Raw genomic sequence first — 20,653 nt, forward strand, 5'->3', positions numbered from 1 at the left:
ACAAGTCTTCCCGCAAGTGTTTATAGCATGTTGTGACATGCTGCAGCACATTTAATAACTGCTTAAAAACCACCATTACAGTCTACTTCCACTTACCAAGTTCAGCGTTGTCCAAAATTTGTGCTATAATGGCCTCAAAGATGCAGCACAGTAGGGTCACGCAATGAATCCAAATTTTAATTGTGATTACGATTTTGGCTCCTAATGATCACAAAAACAGAATGATCGACAAAAACGGTTATTTTGCACATTACGTTTTGCCAGTTAACTCTTATTTTGCCTTGCGTTCAGAATGAAAACAAAAATTTTCAAATTGGAAAATTTCACAGTTTAAGGTCTTTTCACTGTTCATTTAACTTTTTCCACTGTTTTTAAGTGCAATTATTGCAACATCTTTCCAAAAGTGAAAATAAGAGGGAAACTGGGACACTATGAAATCAGGGATTTAGTTATTATTCATCTTATGTTCAACAACCTGAATCCAGTAGCAACACAAAGTGTTGCCTGATTTAGTTACGAATGTTACCAATAGATACGAATGTTCTGTTACTAGTCAAGATCATTTCAGTCCTTGTCATTGTTCGGAGCCTGTGGTGCAAAACAGTTACATTTGGACAAACTAATGTAGGGAAAATGTTAAATTAGAACCAGAAGACCAGGTCACTGAAACAGAATTCATTCAAGAGTAATATACACACAACTTTAGTCTGAAAAGAGGACAGCATTGTGGCCTTAGCGCAAACACTAGCATCAGATATTTTTCCAAATGAAGCTGCATTATGAAGGGGAGAAGTAGACGGTTTAGGTTTTTTAAATGCATTTTCTAATATATTGTCTCTTATCTAAGAATATATGGTGTCACGAGCTTGGTGTGGAGGCTGCCGCCAGGCCACGCAGTAGCTCCATCTGTCTCCTTTTGTCCTTGGCACGGTTGATAGTCATCTTGAATAAGCGACAGTACATCTCCATGGCAACTGGAGTGTCATCATTCCCAGGCACAGGGTAAGTCACCAGGCTGGGGTTGCAGTTTGAGTCCACCACACCCACTGTGGGAATGTTCATCTTTGCTGCATCTCTGATTCCAACATGAGGCTGAAACACATTGTTGAGAGTGGAAAGGAAGATGATGAGGTCAGGCAAGCGGACGCCAGGGCCGTACTGGATGGGGGCGTTGGTAAGTAGGCCGCCCTGCCAGTATCGCGTATGGGCGTACTCCCCACAATTCTTAGCAGTGGCCTCCACCAGATGGCAAAACTGACGCTGGCGGCTGACAAACAGTATTACGCCACCGCGATACGCTACGTGGGCGGTGAAGTTGAGGGCTTGCTGAAGGTGCTCCACAGTCTGGTCGAGATCAATTACATCTTGGTCCAAACGGCAGCCATAGAGGTATGGCTCCATGAGCCTAAAAAAAAGAGAATTAAATGTTTGAGTGTAATCTTACAAATACAACTTGCAAATGGTTTTATGTATTTATAAATGTACATACTGTAATTACACCTATACATAGCCATATTCTACTGCTCGTCATACTATTCATCCTGCACATACACTTATTCTTACTCGGTTACCACGCTGCGCATATCCGTCTATATGGTTCATACACACTATCAATATTTATTCAGCTTTCTTTTTATATCATCTGCTAATACAATGTATATACCTATATTATTCTTACTACTATTATCATGTCAATGCAACTACATTGCACATCATCTGTACATATTGTTCTTACTACATAGCCATAGTTATTCTGCTCTTATAACACTGCAATATATTTCTTGTCCTGCCTATACTTTGTATCTCACATTGAACTTTTCTGCTGTTTCGAACTTCTGGTTAGATGCAAACGGCATTTCACTGTCTTTGTACTAGAGCCCGACGAATAATATTTATCTATGTATTTTTTTTAACTCCAGAAACGCACAACAAAACAAGAAGATACCCCTAACGGCCTGCCGATATATTGGTTGGGCTCTAACTTGTACTCTTGTAAATGACAACAAAATTGAATCGAATCAAAGCAAAATAAAAAGAATCTTAGGAAAAAAAATTGTTAAATCATAAATAAGTCACATTGGGCAACCAGAGTGACAAGAGAGATGTAGTTTACAGGACAGATTTTAATTGTACATTGACTTTTAGTTGTTCTATTTTTACTCCAATACACTGGATCTGGTCACTATAAATCAGTGTAAGTACAGACTGCATTGTGTATTATCAGGTAGAAATCAATTTCCTTCAATAGAGCTTAAACTGTTGACTAAATGATTAGTTGACCAACACGGAATTAATAAATGAATATTTTAATCATGATCCTAGTAAACCGAACGATTTTGGGCCAAACAAGCTCATTAATGTGACACATAACATAAAATTGTAATTACATTTCTTAATGAATTGTGACATTTAAGAGACCAAGACAATAATTAATAGACACAGAGAAAACTGATTACTTGATAATGAAAATAGCCATTTGTTGCAGTCATTTCTAAAAAAAAAAAAGGTCCAATTTATCACTTGCTGTACATTTTTTACAATAGTACGTGACTGAAAATTCGAAAACCCAATGTCACTACTGAGTATAAATCCCTCTCTGACAAATCATTAGAACAACGACATAAATAAGTTAAACTGTAGATGACCTGTGTGTGAATGTAAACACCAACCTGTGCCTGCAACCCTTTTTATGGCCGAGATGCACTCGGGCGTCGAACAGGTCTTTCAGCGAGAAGAGCTCGGACACACGGAAAAAGTCCGGCTTTTCAAGTGGCTGGTTTAGTAATTTTTCTGTATGTAGAAGAAATAACATTGCTGCAGGTCTGGAGAAAACCAACGCTGACATGATTTAACTCACACACACTCTAGCTAGTTTAACATTGGTTTAGCTTACCTGTAGTATCCTCAATTTGGAGTTGGGGTGATCTGATAGACGCTGTAGTAGCATACTGGTGTCCACCACAGGGGTGTCCGACTGTAACAAGCCGTGAGATTCGTAGCCCCCAAAGCCCTAAATATCAAACACAAATATCGGGGTTTAAGCATCTGACATCAACATGTAACAAGCGAATACTGCTAGCTAGCTAGCAGTATTCGCTTGTTACATGTTGCTAGCTAGCTAAGGCGTTAGCTGTAAACTGAATGGCTAATTTATCAGACTGGATTACACGTGTTATGCCACAACTGTTACACATATATATATATATATATAATTGTGTTCCATGCACCCAAAATATTCAGACGACAACGTTGTTCTGTCTAGCAATTTAAAAACTACTTTTGTGCAGATACCTCTTGTCAGCGCCCGGGCAGCCATGCTTGCTCGATTACCACAGAAGGTCAGCAAACTGCGACTGCGTGTGTAGTTCGCTGACTGCCGTAAAGTTCCGTTACGTCGTGACAGTTTTCCAAAATAAACTACAATACCCATGACGCAATTATTTTTTAACTATACAACTTTATTGAACAACATATGCAGTACAACTGGCATTAACGATCTCGTGTTTAGCTAAGACAAACGAGTAACTAAAAACAAGTCCTGATATAGAACAAATGTCTGGCAATAAAGATGATACTAGCAAAAACAACAATAGTAGTATCAAGAACAATTGATAGCATCAATATAAACGTTGTTTTAAAGAATATGGTACAAATAAGCAAATTTAACTTTCTTCCATGTATTGTTATATCTCGTTCAATCTCCTTAATATATAACTTAACATTATAAAACAGGGCAAAAACTATTATTTCTCCAATTAAAATAAATGTTCTGTAAAAAAAAAAGAAGGCCACAATATTAAATTAAGACTAGCTTTCAACAAAAAAACTAACAGCAAACCTTTATTAAACATGCATGCTTGTTTAAGTTTTATTCTGTTCCGCTGTGGTGACTGGGTGCATCATTTTTCCTGAAAAAGATGAGAATCATTTAAGATGAATGGGTTTTTATTTGACTGATCACACACTGTGAAGACAAAACCATTTTGGTCAAACCACACACATACCTGTTGACTGGAATGAACTGAAGCTTTCTTTTGACACGTTGCACAGTCTTTCTCTGCAATGGAGCCCTACTGTCAGAAGGTACCCCCTGCAAGCATTGTGTAATACATATTTCACAATCTCTGGGCATGGCCCAAGTTTTTAACAACAGCCAAATTAAAAACAACAAAAAAACATTATAAATTTGGGGAGTTTATCTGATGTTACTGAATAGCTGTTTCCATCACAAAGAGATACATAAACAATGGGATACATGAATAGTTAGTATAATGGAGCAAACTGCTTCAAAAGAATAATGTTTCTACATAATTGTACCTTCTTGAATTTTTTAGCAGGGTATCTCCTGTTGAACATCGTGCTTCTCTCCTCTGTGGTAAGAGCGATGCAAGGTATGAAGCTGATGCCAGGATCAATGGCACTGGACAAAGACCTGGGCAAGGCAGAGCAGGACACAGATCAGACCAATTCCCAGTGATGACTTAATTCTCTAGTAAATCACACCAAAGTCCATCTTCAAGCCAGTGAATGTACCTTGTACATTAAAACGGTAGGTGTTACTTTAACCAGGATGACTGTTACTGACACTGTGATGCAATGAGTGTTACTACTATACATTATTAATGAGAAAGACCCATCGTTGCTCAGATTACAATCTTTATTACACTGATGCACTTAAAAAGACACAGCAAAAGTTTGTTTTTCCTGAAAGAGAAAAAAAGAAAAAAAAGGAACACTTCTTACAAAATATTTACAAAACCTGGCAATGCACAGCATGTTCAGTAACTCTTTTTTGATAAACGAAAATAAATAGCCTTTTTTTGACATAGGAAATTCAAAAAAACGTCAACATTACAAAGAAATGAAAACACTAAATATCAAGTTTAGCGAGACTGAGAGGAATATACTATATGTGGCTTCTATGGAATCTGGAACAACACTTTAGTCATAGAGGTAATAAGTCCGAGACTGTTAGCGGCTTGCATCAACAACTGAGCTTTAGATTTCCATCGATGGGTTTAAAGTATACAATGGGCTAAGAGCCCTGTGTCTGAAAAACATATGTTGTTATCAAGATGTGGTATATCTCCATAGTAGTTGAGAAAGCATTGTTCCGATACCAAATGGTGTCTCAAAAACTCTGACTACTAAGGGTCAAGATATAATGCGTTTTGAACAGTGCACCCTGGCATTACTCTTTATGTGCAAAAGTTAGAAGTTAGAAAGGCTATCCTCAATCTGTGGATGAGGTGAGATGGTCATTTTCTGAAATTAGAAGAACCCAGATTTAAAGATTAAGCAGTGCGAGGTAAATACATAAAGAGTAAGATAGGGAGGGATAAGGTGAGGGGTGTAGTAGAGAGAAGTGTTTTCAAGTTGGAGCTAAGGACAGAGTGGCTCCTGTTCTCTGGACCTGAGTAGGAAGGAACTACGTGGGGAGGAGAGAGTGGCATGTCGACACACAGTGATAAATACAGTACATGGTTGGCAGGGTAGCATTCAGATAAAGTCATGATGAGCTGTATCATGGTAGATAAGTTGACATCTGTCTGGTCTTTTTTTATTATAAATCTAAAAAAAATAAGCATTTAGGAGAATTGGCATATCTTTTGATAAATGAAATTGCATTTTAGACATTTTTATCTTAGCCATTTTGCTCAGCTCTAAATGACATTTGCCCAATTTCCCCAACATCAAATTTTAGTATTTAGGGCTGCTACGAAGACTTATTTTCATTATTGAGTACTTATTTCTTGAAATCAACTGATTCATCTTCGCCAACAGTCCAACACCCAAATAAATTCATATTACTATCATATGAGACAAAGCAAAGCAGCAAATACTCACTTTTGAGAAGCTGGAACCAGTTTGGCATTTTACTTGAAAAATGACTAAAACAATTTGATTATCAAGTTAGTTGCTGATTCATTTTCTGGCAACTGATCAATAATTTCAGGTCTAATAGTGTTTTACATGCACAAGTCTCTTTTCTGTTTCAGTCTAACCACTCAAGTAATGGTCCAACCTGTGTAAAATGTCATTTTGATTTCCTGTACACCACGTTTTGGTGTAAAGTAAAGGGATCTAATCCTAAAAGATTAAGATACCTAATGAAGGAAGTAATGGAAACGTATTACATCAACAATAATGTTTAACTTTTGCACATAAAAGGACTTCTTAAAGTAAACCCACATATCACAGGTAGATTCTGGAAGATTAAATTATATCAGCATGTATTTTTCTGATTAACATTGCTCAATTGTGTTGTTGCTCCTGCGCTTTGAAAAGATACATCCAAATCTTAAGCACTTTGTCTTAACCTTAAATCTTTATTTTGTCACATTGAGGTCATTTTTCTTGGTCACTTCTTTTTACATGAAATATGAAAGATATTTAGGATGATGTCATTTTCTGCAAGAAAGTATTCTGCATTTTGATGGTGGTACAACTCATGCAGTCTGCCTCTTGCACCAACATGTCCCTGTATTGCTTTTCAAAGGTTTGACGATATGAATGAACCTCAGAGCACAAAAAAGATCTTATGATGGTGCCATTGTTACATAGCAGTAGAAATGTACGAACACATTACAAAATAAAATGCCTGTTGTATCGTATCAAACATTCCCTTCGAGCCTATAAATGAATGAGCTTGTTTAGAACCTGCATTCTATTTACCACCAGGGCCAGAAATTAAGAGAAGAAATTAACCCATGACGTTGATTTATGGTGCTATGGGACATAAAGGCCAAAGAAAATACTTACAATGTGGAGAAGCCCTGTGTCTTCTCTGGATTTCTTCTGCTGCCTGACTGACAATCTGCCTCATCTATAAATTCTTCCTCTTTTCTTTCAAGATGCACTTCTTTATCATCTATTGTCATGCTCTCGCCTTCTCTTTTTTTCTCACTTAGGAAGTCTGCGCTCTCTCTTCCCTTGCTCCTTTCCCTGCTTCGAACCTGCACATGGTTGGTCCTATTAGATTCCAGTTCGATAAACACACTCTTGTCTTTAGACATATGCACCATACTCTCTGTCTCTCCTTTCATAGGGCACTGAGACCTGTGGACGGGCACAAGGCTCCGTGCAAAGGCCATCCTTGGATTCATCCTGGCAGTAGACATGATATTCAAAACAGGGGATTTTGACATGGTATTTACATTTGTCTCTGTAGAGCAGGGAAAAGATCCTCTGCTGGTCCTTGCAGAGGACCAAACAGTGACTGGAGTCTGGGATTTGGGCCCCCCGCTTTGATATGGTGGAGTTGCTGATGCAGTCTCGCTGATTTTAGATGAGGTGATTTGGAATGGAGTTTGACTGAAAGTCCTAGTGTCAGTCGCGGGGAGTCCAAAGCTCTGGCGCCACTTCATCGACTCAGAGCGAGAAAGCGCAATTTTAGGACTCAAAACGGACCGAACTCTCTCCGTCTGAGGGATCACATCCTGGACGTCACTCCTACCAATGCTAGGCCTCCTTTGCTCGGTTCTAGCAGCCCCGGCCCCGTCTGCGGGCTCCAAAAGACTGGGACTCCTGGACTGGACTGGAGACAAATGCGATTGTGCACCAACGGTAGAAATGTCTGGCGGAAAACTCTGATGTCTTGGAACAGGCTGACTACTCGAAGGAGATTGTCCAAAGAGAGGACTGATACTTGTTTTTGGAACTTCAGCCAGCTGATTTTCCTGTTTAATGCCTTGCACTTGAAGTGGGGTACAAGCCACCACAGTACCGTTCCCTAATGCATCTCCATCTTTACTTTTCTCTGCAGTGGAAACTTTGGCCTTTTCAGCCAGAAACCTTCTGATCTCCTGCTCAATGCTATCATCGCTGTCTACTGAACTGCTGTCTTCCTTTATCGAAAGAGCAGTCTGGGTATTGTGCGGCGAAGGGGGGTCTTTACCCCCTGCTGCTGTTTCACAATGATGCATGTCAAGCTCTTTACTCTTATTAGTTTGTTTATGTTGTGAAAAACCCTTTTTACTTGATCCAGACTTGTCTTTTAGGTCATCCTTACTCTTTTCTACTTTTTTCAAAGGATTGCGCTTGGAAAAAGGATCCGGTTTCAACTTCTTGGTCTTTAAAGCAATTCCCAGCAGTGTTTCTTCATCTTTGAGGCTCATCCTTGATTTCCGCTTTAAGTCTCTTGTTTTTTTCTTTGACTTCTTTTTTGTCTTGAGCAGGTCTTTTATAGCGGTGTCTAGGTCCTCATCACTGTCAAGTGAGCTGCTTTTGTCTTCACTTTGCTCTGTCTTGCATAATCCAGCCATTGGGTGTGTTTGACCTTTCTGGGAACGTACCAATGGGTAGGGTTCTTTTTGATGCTCAGGTAAAGGTTTAGGGGCTGTGTCTTTAACATCGTTATCTGGCCTTGACATGTTAGAAATGCTACAGTTCTCCTCATTTTGTTTTCTTCTCTGTGTCAAAGACAATTTTTGAGGTTTCTTTTGGGTTGAAACCTCCTTAGCTTTCCCTGGTTCATTTATGCTTTGGGGCTCTTGACTCGTAGCAGTGGGTGGCTGTTTGTGCATTTGGGCCTTTTGCTCAAGAAATTTCCTGATTTCTTGCTCTATCCCTTCTTCACTGTCAATGGAGCTGCCATCACTTTCTTCATCTGGGCAGTTGTCGGGAGGTGAAGATTGCAAGGAAGATTCAGTGGGGGTACAACTGCTAAGGCCAACACTATGATGAAAGGCCCCTGGCATAACAGTTTTTGAAATGTCCAGTATTGCCTCAGCACACATGAGCTCTGCAGTTGTATTAGCCTTTGGAAGAGCAGGAGTAGGTTGCTCTTTAAACCCCTCTAGTTCAAACATTAGCAAACCATTTCCTTTAGCCTTCAAGCTCTCTGAAAGTGTATTCTTGGGTATGAGAACAGACGAAACAGGAGGTTGAACACATTTCAGTTCTTTCTCTGCTCTGGTCTTTTTCTTTCTCAGTCTGTGTTTCTTCATGTTTTCCGTGCTTGTACTTCCAACAGCATGCATTAACGACTTCGTAATGGGATTTTGCTGGTGTAATAATGGCTTTAGGATGCTCTTCTCCTTTAGTTGCTCAAGCTGGTAGCTGCGGATTGCTTCTTCAATCCCATCATCGCTAGTGGAGTCGGACTCGTCTTTGAATGTTTCCTTTTTGTTCTGCTGCTCCTTTTTCTCTAATTGGAATCTTTGAATGGCCTCCTCAATGCCGTCATCACTACTGGTATCATTTGAGTCTTCCTCCACCTTAACTGTGATCGGGGACTTGACTTGGTTGAAGAGGCTGACTGTTTTAGCGGGGCTCTTTGTCTGCCCTCTTGAAAAAACAAAACTTTTGGTTGATGTACTTTTATCAAATGTCTTAACCGTGTTGTCATTTAGGGATTTAGGCATGCTTTTGATATACTTTTGTATAGGTAAAACAGCTGGTGCTGAGGGAGTCTCAGCTTTCACACTTTTTGAAAACTCACTGCTGGCAATCAAAAATGCATTGCTGTCAGTGTTCTGTTTGGAAACCTCCTCAGCGGCAGGTGGGCTTTTCCTGGAAATTTTGGATGATTGCAGAAAAGTGGTGAAGCATGGTTCTGCCTTGCGTTTGTGATCATCCTTTTCCTTCAGGTATTCCAGTATGGCCTCCTCAATTCCTCTGTCCACAGAATCATCGCTGTCTGAGTCACTGCTCTCATGGTTGTTTGGGGAAGAAACATATGCCTGTTGGCTTTCAGTGGCCCCTTTAGTATTGGACTTGGCTCCAACATAAGAACCCACAGCAACTTTGCAGACTTGGGGATGACCTTCTTGTCCTGCTAGCACATTTCCCTCGATCTCGTCGCCCATCTCGAGTGAGGATTGGGTGCTCCTAAGACTCTCTATGATCATCTGGACCTTATCTGAGATAGGTGTGCCTCTGGTGGACAACTCAGTGTCCGAGTCATTGAAGCAATTTGGAAGGCTATAGCCTCCAGGTGGGCCACATGTTCTCCATTCTGTTTGCGTCACTGCGACAGGAGCTACATTCATCAAGTACATTCTAGTGAAGTGACGTGAGGTCCTCGACCATTGGAGTGCAGCTGCCTCCGATCACAATCCAATTGTTCAATCTAAAAAGAAAACAAAAACAGAGCAACAGTGAACAACAGATCAAACTACACTGATAATTAAAGCCACTTTGTGTATTCTTTCTTCGTGAACAATCCATCAAATTATTTTCATGGAATATATTGTCATTTGTTCTGTGCCCACATACTAGATCATTGTGGAAAAGCTGTGAGAGATGTCCATTATGCCACTGGAGTATTGCAAACTGATCCATATACAAACAATTGTCTAAATGACATACAAATTAACATTTTATCCAACCATGTACAGACACTTTAAATTGGCAATTATTTCAGGGAGACTGCAGGATAGTTTCAGGTAGATGGCTGGGCTATTTCTACTAACAACCACCAACACAAATTGTAACCAAGATATGTTCCAAGTGGGATAATATACAGCTGAAAAATAACCTTGCATGAGCTCTATGGTAGACAAAATTATGTAACGGAAGAATACATTTTCAGCATTTATGTACAGCAATTTCTTGCTACTTTTCAGCTAACACATACACAGATAGTGATATATTTCCAGTGAGCTACATTATATTAGTCTACATCTAGCACTAATAGCTTATACATTACTTGTTCAGTACTACATAGCATGTTACATTACTAATATTGTCTCTGATACTGTATTATTATTATTATTATTATTATAATAATAATAATAATACTACTACAGGTCCCTGTTGTGGATCTCTAACCCTGACAGAAAGTACATTTGTACAGTTGTTACTGAACGTTTCATTTTGTAAGTTGCCTACTATTTGACATCAGGATCAATAAGACAATATTTCCTCGCCATGCACGTCAATTTTCAGCTTTCACCCAAAAATATGACTACCTGTTCATTTCTTTTCCAAAACTCCCCTTTACTTAACCTACAGTTTTATCAGAGTGGTCAGTATTAACAGATCACACCCAATCAGAATACTTGTCCTTGTAAACAGCTACACATCCTGAATATGCAGCAGAATATCAATGTGAGTGCTAGGCTGCCATCCTGTGGAGGAACTTGATGTGACCACTCTGCAGTACTTCATTGCAGGCTGTATGTTGTTGTGCAATGGCGTTGCATGGTTCTAGGATACTTTGTTTATGGTTCAGGGGTGCTGGACTTAGTGCTTATTTGTGGCCGATTTGATCATTTTTTATAGGTTTTAAAATTACTGTGTGTGCAGTATGTGCAATGCCTGCCCTGTTTTGGTCCCCTTTACCAAATACCACACATGATTGCTGAGACAGTTAATGTAAGTCGAGTGCATTAAAGAGATTTCTCAGTTATAGTGCAATACGGTACAGTATCACTGCTGAAAATCTGGTAAAAGTGAAAAGAGGCAGTGATGCTGGAAGACTTAAAAACCGCTGAAAAAAGTAGTCAAGTACATCCTTTCACATTGAGGGGAAGAATGGACTTTATCAAGACTGAACAAATAGCCCCAGGTCTTTGAGGTAGATCCAAATTTGTTGGAGCATGCTTAAAACCCCAGGGCTGCCCATAGCCAGATCAATCTACAAGAGATTAAAAGTAACTGTATGGTCTTTTAATTGAGCCGTGGTAAGCTAAATCACAATAAAAGTATTAAAAGTTGACTTTGCCACCCCTAGAAGACAGGGCTTTAGATCAATTACATCATGGTGCATATTACCACACAAATTTGCAATAAATCATATTGCCGCAAAGTAATTGCCACACAGTGTACATAGGGCGGTCAGGGCCCCTGAGGACCTGGGCCCTGGGGGCAGTTGTCCAATTTGCCCAGTTGGTAATCCAGCCTCGAGGTTGCCTTCATGCTGTGGTTGGACTGTTAACCCTCGTTTTGTCTTCACTTTTGGGACCCTCTTGTCTCCATCGGGTCAAATTGACCCGTGACTTATTTGGAGTTTTAAAAACAATTCTTAAATAAGAATTGACTTCATAATCTATTAACAAATATTGTCTTTATCTCAATTTCAAACAATTGAGATAAAAGTTTAGGGAATGCAATTAGTCTCTGCTAGAACACAATTAAAAATGGAAGTGGGATTCGTTTTTTGTCATAAGGTTATAATTCATGTTAAAAATCCAATGTGGAAAAAACACAAGTGTTCATATTCAGAATCCTTTTCTGAATTGAGTCAGAAATACATGTTTATCAAAGTAAATAAGGTAAGGCCATTGATTTTCAGGTAGTGGAAATGTATACTGAAATGGGTCAATTTGACCCAAATACCATACGAGGGTTAAAATTATTATATTGTAGCCCAAATAATACAAACTAAAAAAATATTCCACTCCACCCTGAAATGTAATAACTTTGCAGACACATTATCACAATTTATTATTGGGCCTATTTGTTGCTTACATACACCCTTCAAATTGTTACTGTTAAGATATTGTTGCAGTAGGAACTTAAGTTACAGGTTGTTGTGGGTAGTCCATCCATTAATTGAAGAGCACCCAGAGTGTCAGTGGTAGGCTGACAGCAGTGCTTTGATACAAATGTGCCCTCTAATTACTCTATCAATTCCCTCAAATAAAAAGTGGTAAATGATCATGTTTATCCAATTGGTCCTTGTCCCCTCAACACATTTTCTTCAGTTTTAACGCTTCATTGGATGTTGTTTAAGCTCTCATTGACTGACAGATTTGACAGTGCGCACATATCCAGCTATATAATGCAATACAGAGTAAATATGGAACGTTGTCACTTTGCGAGTTGGCTGAGCTGTTGGAGTTAAATCCCTGATTGAATTAGTATTTTGATCTTTAATGCAATCAGAGCTGCAATATCAAAATTTAAAACGTCAAGTTCTTAGAAAAAGATAAAGAAGTACATTATCGGATAAAAGGTACTTAAATTATAAAAAAGTAAGTACTTGTTATGCAGTATGAATGGCACCCCTGTCATGCCATAATATAGATAGATCATTATTACTGAATACATCAATATGTAAACAGAACTTAATAATTTAGCTGATGAGGGTGTAGTTTATTTGAACAACGTTATATGTATGGAAAACATTGCACCATATTTCACATTTGTTTTAATTTATATTAGAGATCATACTGCAAATTACTAGTTACATTAAACGGGAAATCCTCAAAGTAGAAGTTACTTTAACTGAACTTCTTTATGATAAGCCTACTTGACCAAATGCACTGTTATGGAAGGTATAACCAGAATTTAGCTATTTATTTATTTATTTATTTATATATTATTATTTTCTGTTAAACATATTTCCCAATGAGTTCAGCTTATTTGTTTGTCCCCAAAATTGCGTTACTGCATCAGGGAGATACCTAAAACAGCAGGTCATGTAGCTCACGAGGAGCAGGGTTGGAGACTGACAAGCTGCAGTCATGAACCTCATGCAAATCTAAAAATGTTACTTCAGGTACCCGCCAGGCTCCGTAGTTAATGGATGATAATGTGGCACCTGAACTCGACTGTCGGACAACTCCAGAGACAAACCATGTAACATCTAGTATTGTACCTTCATTAACGAGCATGCTTAAAAGACTTTTAACGTCACCCAATCGAAAATATATGCAACAGCCTTTGCTAGCCTACGTAGATTAAGCCAAATGTATCCTCCCTTCCAACTCAGTATGCACCCTGCAATGGAAATGGGCAACTCGACTACAGCCTGACATCGAGAGACAACATGCCCATCACGTTAATCATCCTCCTCAGTGATTATAACATGCTTAACCTTGTAGAAAAGTGCAAATTACTACAGGAAACTAGGATGGGTCATCAAAGACAACCCGCTAAAAGACGCCGAGAATTACCAAAAACGAGCTAAAAACGTAGCGTAGACTTACAACTTTGTTTGACATATGTGTACAAAGAAAGTTTTAACCAACAAGCCAACATTAGTGGTTAGAATTTTCTGTAAAACATAAGTAACAGCGTTTTGCGCTTTTCCTGGTCGCAACACAGAAACCCCGGTTGTCCACGTAACCCTCTAGCGGCAAGGACCGCATCAATGCCCGGCGTGCAGCGTTAGGAGACTCCGCAGAGCAACCATGTTTCTTGGTACCGCGGCCATGGTTGTCAAAACCCTCGATATTTGGTCGATTACACCGCTAAACTTAAGTATTGTCCGCTGACACTTATAAATAAAACAGGATGGTTACATGTTTGTGAGAAATATACGAGATGGTGAGAAACATTGGAGGGATAACCGTGACTAGTCGGTGACTTGAAAGACACAGGCGGGCCTCCCGGCTGCTGCAGCCCGGCATTTTCTCCGGCAAAGAAAGCCTTTGTATTGAGCCACAGCTCACCCTCCTAGTCTCGGCTATTTTCCACACAGCTACAGCCATAAAACACAATCCACAAGTTTAACTCACCTGGGCATGTCACAAAACGACCGCTACAGTCAAAGTGTGTTCCTTGCTGCGTTGATTTAAGATGTTAGGAAAGCCGTCGTTGAGATACTTCAGTGTCCGTTGCCAGCTCACTAACCGCCTGAAGCTCTCGCCGTCGAGTTCCCCTCCGCACAAACTGCCGGGCGGACAAGCTTCCTGAGTCCAGCCAAGCATGGACCGTTTCAAATATGGCATCGGCATTTCCCCGGAAAATATACAGACTTACATTTATATTCTACATTATTACATTACAGAACACAGAGATGTCTATTACATATAATAATGCTGCATTAATAAACAAAAACAGGCTTTTCCGGGAACACTTTTACTTTTGATAGTAGGCTTGGCCTATCACTTGTGCCACAGTTGAACTATCATACGCCTTATTATTAGAACGTTTTATTGACGGCAGAGTAGTTTGATGAGTTAGTCTATTTCTAATTATTAGACATCTAGTATAAAAAGAAAAACTTTGTTGGAATAGCCTACACTCCTTTTGTAGCCTATATGTTTCAGTGGTGATTGGTTCAGATTGGACTTCACAAATACTTTTAATTTAACAGATTTTCTGTAATATCTGTATTATACTTCTAAAACAGGCAATATGTGACTATGGTTAAATCCAAACAACACCACCTTTAGAGATAGTATCCACTTTATGTTTAATTCCAGACAAATTGAGATTACAATCAAGATCCAGGAAACTAGATTATCTTTTGCATTCTCCTGTTATTATCAGTTAAGGTTCACCCACTGTGACTTCAATGAATATGTGTACTATATATGCAAGGTTTACAAAAGCAGTTATACAATAACCATAACATTTGAGAACGTTTTACTTACATGCTACTCTTTACATTTCTTCAAAAAACAACATTGTTGTAGTCTGTCAGGTTTGTTAATTCACAATTTATACTTTCTAAGATATTAATCTTTAGGAAAGGTCTATGATAGGATGCAAGAGTCTCTCACTAACTCCATATAACTGTTTTTTAGTTTGTTTTTAGAATGTTGTTCTATTATACAGAGGCTAAGCATTTCATTGCAAGGATGTATTTTGGCAGATTGTGTACTGTTGGAAATGTCAACATATCAGTAATAAAAAAATAAATGGAAATGCATAAGAGACCCTGCCAGCCCTTAGCAATACAACCAACACAAAAACTAAAGTGGATCCGTAACCAAATTTGAATTTACCAATATAGGGATGTGAAATTGCGTTAATAAACTGTAGGTGAGGGAAAACAGGCTCATCCACAGGACAAGGTGTTCACAGTGATGCTTACCTGTTTGATATTAAGTCACTTGTGATGCAAACCTCTTAAAATACTGTATAAAATGGCTTCTGAGCTAAAAATAAAATACCTTAAGTCATTTGACATTAGCTGTTTACACCAATTAAGTAATTTGAATTTGCGACCTCAAACTGTCACCAATGTAGACATCAGCAGACCTGAATGAACCTGAAGAACTTTTCTCTCATTAACCCTGAATGTAGTTAATAGAATCTTATCTCGTGCATAGTTGAGTCTACAACAATTTACAGTTAACTGTTGCATTGTGTGCAATATCTAAGCTTGTTGAAACATATTTTAATATAGAACATTTTTGTGAAATCAAACAGGACCAGCACATCAAACCCATAGACCCATACAACAATATTCTTGCCCCTGTTTATTGGAAAAATATTTTAAACTTTTACAGGTTTTGGAAATAAAATTTCTTCAAAATATGTCTGGATGGTTATCTTGACATTATAACTTTTGATAACTATAATCATTATTAGGCCATAACAGATGTCTTGAGATTGGAAGTTGCTAAACATGTTACATTGAGAAATGGGAATACAATTGTGGGATACATATCTGAAAAAGGATTTGTATTGTACATATTCATTGTATTGTACATACTGTAGTGTGTAACCTTGAATAAAGCAACAAGTGAACACACATGTCCTTATAAGGCCTATAAGTTACCAGTGTTCATATTTTGAAGAATTGGAGGGATACAAAACAAATATTGCATCTAAGCTTTGGTGCATTTCACTTTACTATTAGGATGTATGTGATGTATGATTGTTGTCATGGTTCTGCACATTACCAGTGCCACTCTTGTTGGCACAGATTTCTTCTCCTTACAGGAGCTCTGAGTCATGTTCTATTGTTTCAGATGGGTATGCCACAGTGTAATAGGTTTTTTCCAGGTTTGTTCTTCCGATTCCAAGAAGCAACACTGCTTCTCTAGAGGCAATTAATCCATCAAAGTGTCTGGCCATTTGCCGTCTGTAAGTAAACATCCTGTTCTGTTTGGCCCTGAGCTTGCTGTTGGACAGTCAGTGGAGTGTGGGTAATATTTTAATCCACAGTACTAGTTTAAACCAGCATTTTCCATATTATTTGTGGTAGTTATGACAGCTTCTAATTTTAAGGATGCAACCAACTGTTTGTTTCATTCAGGTGAAAACAATTCAATATAACTTCCCAAAGCCTAAGGTAACATCTTCAAATGTCTTGTTCAGACAAAATATCAAGATGTTATTTTCAGCGAAATATACTAATCCTTTCATGTAAGACTGAAAACCAGAGAATTTTGTAACTTTTTTTTTTTTTTTTTTAATTGTTTCAGCTCTCGAGGATATCTTTCATCTGTCTTTCTTAAACATTACATGTGGTGGTCTGTCTATATTCTGAGTATCTGCCCCTGCTTGGTGTACTATCTGGTTTAATATGAGCTTTTCTTCATTTATATTTTTAAGCATTGTTAGTTACACCTCCCATGACTTTTTGATAGCATGCTATATCTATTATTATGCTGGTAGCTGAGGGCTTGTACGTAGAGCTCAGTCCGAGTCGCCATTGGTGGCTCAGTAATTGCAGGTCAAACATATGTTAGGAGGCTAAAATATACACTTAGCATTGTACTTTATGGCTAATGTACTGTTGATGAGTACATCAGTTACTCTAAGTGTAGATTGGAATAAACAAGTTACTAAAAGTAATAGACACTGTGACTTTTGTCATGCAGTGCAATGATTTACGCAATGAGAAAAAACCTTTCCCAGGCCTAAAACAGTTTCAGTTCACCTTTGACATTTCACTACACTTCTCCAGGATGGCTAGCCATCATCTTCTCCACACACATCTGCTCATCCTCGTCTCGTATCTTGATTTGTGACTCGGCCCGTGTGTTTTTTCTCTGACACTAACAAACTTACAATTACATTTTTCCTAAAGACACGGTGGTTCGAAATGAGATCACTGTTACATTTTAAGTTGTCATACAATGCACATCTATTAATCAACATAAAATCACTGGTAGGACAAAAAGGGAGTATATGTGATCCTGTGAATCAGATTCCCAATAAGTAACACTAACAATAATTTGCCTTGGTGGTTGGTGCATACATAAACAGACCAACATATTGAATATTAATATGAAAATAAACAATATACAAAAACAAATTCATACAAACTAGTTGTTTAACATGCAGTAAGTGGATATGATGCGTGTGATTTGATTCAAAAACTGCCATTAACAGTTTATCTTCTGATACTGTAATGCAGCAAGCACAAAAAACACATCAGGCAATTTTTGTAAAAATTGTGTGAAGTTATACTGCCCGTATAAACAATATTTATGATTCCCATAGGTGCTAAACAGATGGTTGCTATGGTACGCTGCCAATGAGTGGCTCTGTCATGTTAATCACACTTTTATAGATAGAGATATTCAACAGTGCATACAGAGTGAGTTTCCAAAGTCACTTATATATTGTCTACTGAATCTGAGAGTATATTCACAATAGATAGAAACACAGATAATGCATTGGAGAGTTAGCTTATAGTTAGGATTTACTTTCTCATTTATTAGTTTTTTTACTGGCCTTCCTTTCAACTTCTTGTATAATCAGCCAAGGTGAAACACAAATGCGAATGGACACAACTGTAGAGATCAGTGAAAAAAGAGGCCTGTGAAAGGTGCAATTGGTGGTTAATGGTCCTCATCTTGCACATTAACCATTAGCGGTAGCAATGGATGAGACTTCCCACTAGAAAATGCTTTTTTAGCTTAGTTTTTTGTTGTTATAGTTCAATAAGAGGAGCAATTTGACTTTGACTCTCCTATAATCTCTGTACAAGTGATTTGAAAAAGTAACGTGAGGCCTTTAAGGGTGCTTTCATCTGTCAGTCAACATCAGCCTGTCCCTTTAGACACTTTTGTGCAACCATAGGAAAGTATTGAGTACAAAGAGCTACTACAGTAACCACAGTATTCTAAATGCAAACTGTATACTCTATTCTGTTTCACTACAAAAAACGAAGCACTTTAAGCGGCACTAATGGTAATGTGACAAAAGCAGTTGGCCCCATTTCCATGGCGGCACAAAGACTGGCACAAGCTACACTACAACGTATTGGTATGTTCCTGACCTTGAAATGCACTTTGCCTGGTCATTTGACATTTTAATTTGTATGCAAATGAAGAAGTGGTGGGGTTAGTTCATGGTACTTGGTGATAATTGAGTCTGACATTGAACTGTGACTAGACATCAGAGGACCATGTCAGTCCTCAGACCCTGTCAGTCTTCAGACCATCTTTAATTCGATTAAAAAAACAAAACAAAAGGCATGATGGAAATACAAATCAGTCTGTCTGTCCTATCTTTCCTGCAGGACCTTTTCCTGTCTGCTGTAGATGCGTAGCTATGCAGGCACAAAAGCCAAGTGAAAAAAAGGTTCAGCACCATGGACAGCAACCGTACTCACTCCAGACTGGGATGTGAGGAATATGGGGACATTTGAGATAACCACAGAGCTAAATTCAACTTCAACAACCAAAACACATTATATGTATCCTTAAGGCCTTAACATGATGAGGTAACTGTTGCTGCTGGCAATCAGTATGATAATGCTGCTGAATACATAAAAGGGGTTACAGTAGCTCAGTCCGTAGGGAGTTGGGTAGGGTTGCTGGTTCAAGTCCCCGTACGGACATAGAAAATCATATGGGTTATATACAGAGGTAATTGTAGCACCATGAAGCAGTCATTTTAACCTTTTATTATTAAATGAAAACCTTCCCATTTGCTGCATATTTTTTGTAAAACATCTAATAGCAAGTTGAGAGTTGAGGAGACATTTAGTGGTGTAGCAGTCGTAGTTAATGAACGTTGCTCCTACAGGGGGCAGCAGAGACCCACTGTGGTGCTTTTTCTTGGTTCAAATGAGAAAAGTTAGTTCAGTAACCGCCTTGATCACAACATGAAGTTCAATCATACTTTTGTATGCTCTCATCCTGCATCATCTTTGTAGAGGAGCTTGACAACCTGATATGATGGCTGATGTTTATTAACCAAAATGAAACTGATCCAGAGCTCGAAATGTCACTCGGCAGGGCCATTATTTTTGTTAATGTGCCTGTCAAATACCAAAAGTGCACATGTCTTTCCATGTGCACATGTGGTATGGGAAAAGAAGATCCTGTAAATACAAATGCAGGCAGACAAGCAATGTTTGCCAGGTAACTGTACAGATGAGGGTTTCAGGTGTCGGCTGATACTTTTAAGTAGACCTGTCAGTTTCTGCTGTTTCTTTCTTTCCTCCCCTGAAAGATGAGCTTGTTGAAGCAGCAATTGGTGAAGAAGTACAAGGAAGTGAAGTAACGTAACAAAGGTGCTGATTTTAACCCAACCGTTACGCTTAGATATGAGGGCTCAAAAAAATCCTACGCTGTTGCATTTCCCGCCACCGCTAATATATCAAAACGCTCCTATGGGTCGTATTAGTGGGTAGGAATACATGGCCCATATGGCCTTTTGGTTGTAGGACTTGTTGGAAGGAAGATAAGGCACATCAGTATACCGTGGAAATAGTAAGAGGAGATGGGAAATTGAAGCCGACATATAGGCTGTAGAGAGAAGGAGAGCTAAAGACCCCCTCCAATGACAATACTGTTTTCAACCTTGTTGAAATATGGTCTTTCACATGCTACAAGACATACTATGATTAAAATAAGCAGTCAATTCCATGGTTGAGCATTTCCATCTTGATATTCAGATAGCCAGGGTATATGTTTGTCACATACCTAAGGAACCAATCCTGTCAACGTTCCGGACTGGGCTTTCTTTATTATTAGCATAATCCTATGACAAGTTTTTTTATAAATGGAAACCATATTTCAAAATATTAATCATAGCAGAGTATTTTATTTTTTAGATACTTTAAAAC

The 20,653-nt window shown here is 38.6% G+C and overlaps 2 protein-coding genes across 2 annotated transcripts; both read right to left on the bottom strand.

The window, feature by feature from the left end:
• Nucleotides 1-761: 761 nt before the first annotated feature.
• mrps2 (mitochondrial ribosomal protein S2) lies at nucleotides 762-3,490 on the bottom strand. Its single transcript, XM_034896216.1, has 4 exons — nucleotides 3,292-3,490; nucleotides 2,894-3,010; nucleotides 2,670-2,790; nucleotides 762-1,405 (listed from the first exon to the last, which is right to left on the bottom strand). The coding sequence occupies exons 1-4, from the start codon at nucleotides 3,428-3,430 to the stop codon at nucleotides 859-861; spliced, it is 924 nt and encodes a 307-aa protein (XP_034752107.1). The 5' UTR covers nucleotides 3,431-3,490; the 3' UTR covers nucleotides 762-858.
• A 132-nt stretch (nucleotides 3,491-3,622) lies between these two features.
• Nucleotides 3,623-14,710, bottom strand: ppp1r26 (protein phosphatase 1, regulatory subunit 26). The gene is made up of 5 exons (XM_034896215.1): nucleotides 14,409-14,710; nucleotides 6,763-10,072; nucleotides 4,318-4,432; nucleotides 4,005-4,090; nucleotides 3,623-3,908 (listed from the first exon to the last, which is right to left on the bottom strand). The coding sequence occupies exons 2-5, from the start codon at nucleotides 9,999-10,001 to the stop codon at nucleotides 3,869-3,871; spliced, it is 3,480 nt and encodes a 1,159-aa protein (XP_034752106.1). The 5' UTR covers nucleotides 10,002-10,072; nucleotides 14,409-14,710; the 3' UTR covers nucleotides 3,623-3,868.
• Nucleotides 14,711-20,653: the final 5,943 nt, after the last annotated feature.

Source organism: Etheostoma cragini, chromosome 16 (assembly GCF_013103735.1).
Source record: "Etheostoma cragini isolate CJK2018 chromosome 16, CSU_Ecrag_1.0, whole genome shotgun sequence".
Classification (NCBI taxonomy): Eukaryota; Metazoa; Chordata; class Actinopteri; order Perciformes; family Percidae; genus Etheostoma; species Etheostoma cragini.

Bases quoted from the DNA above. Each gene is read 5' to 3' on its own strand.
- ppp1r26 (XM_034896215.1), bottom strand. From the start codon at position 10,001: ATGTACTTGATGAATGTAGCTCCTGTCGCAGTGACGCAAACAGAATGG. The intron at 4,433-6,762 runs GTAAGTATTTTC...TGCCTTGCCCAG, and splicing joins ACACAGGGCTTCTCCACATT to GTCTTTGTCCAGTGCCATTG. The intron at 3,909-4,004 runs GTATGTGTGTGG...CATCTTTTTCAG, and splicing joins CAGTTCATTCCAGTCAACAG to GAAAAATGATGCACCCAGTC.
- mrps2 (XM_034896216.1), bottom strand. From the start codon at position 3,430: ATGGGTATTGTAGTTTATTTTGGAAAACTGTCACGACGTAACGGAACT. The intron at 2,791-2,893 runs GTAAGCTAAACC...TTCTACATACAG, and splicing joins CCAAATTGAGGATACTACAG to AAAAATTACTAAACCAGCCA. The intron at 1,406-2,669 runs GTTGGTGTTTAC...TCTTTTTTTTAG, and splicing joins AAAAAGGGTTGCAGGCACAG to GCTCATGGAGCCATACCTCT.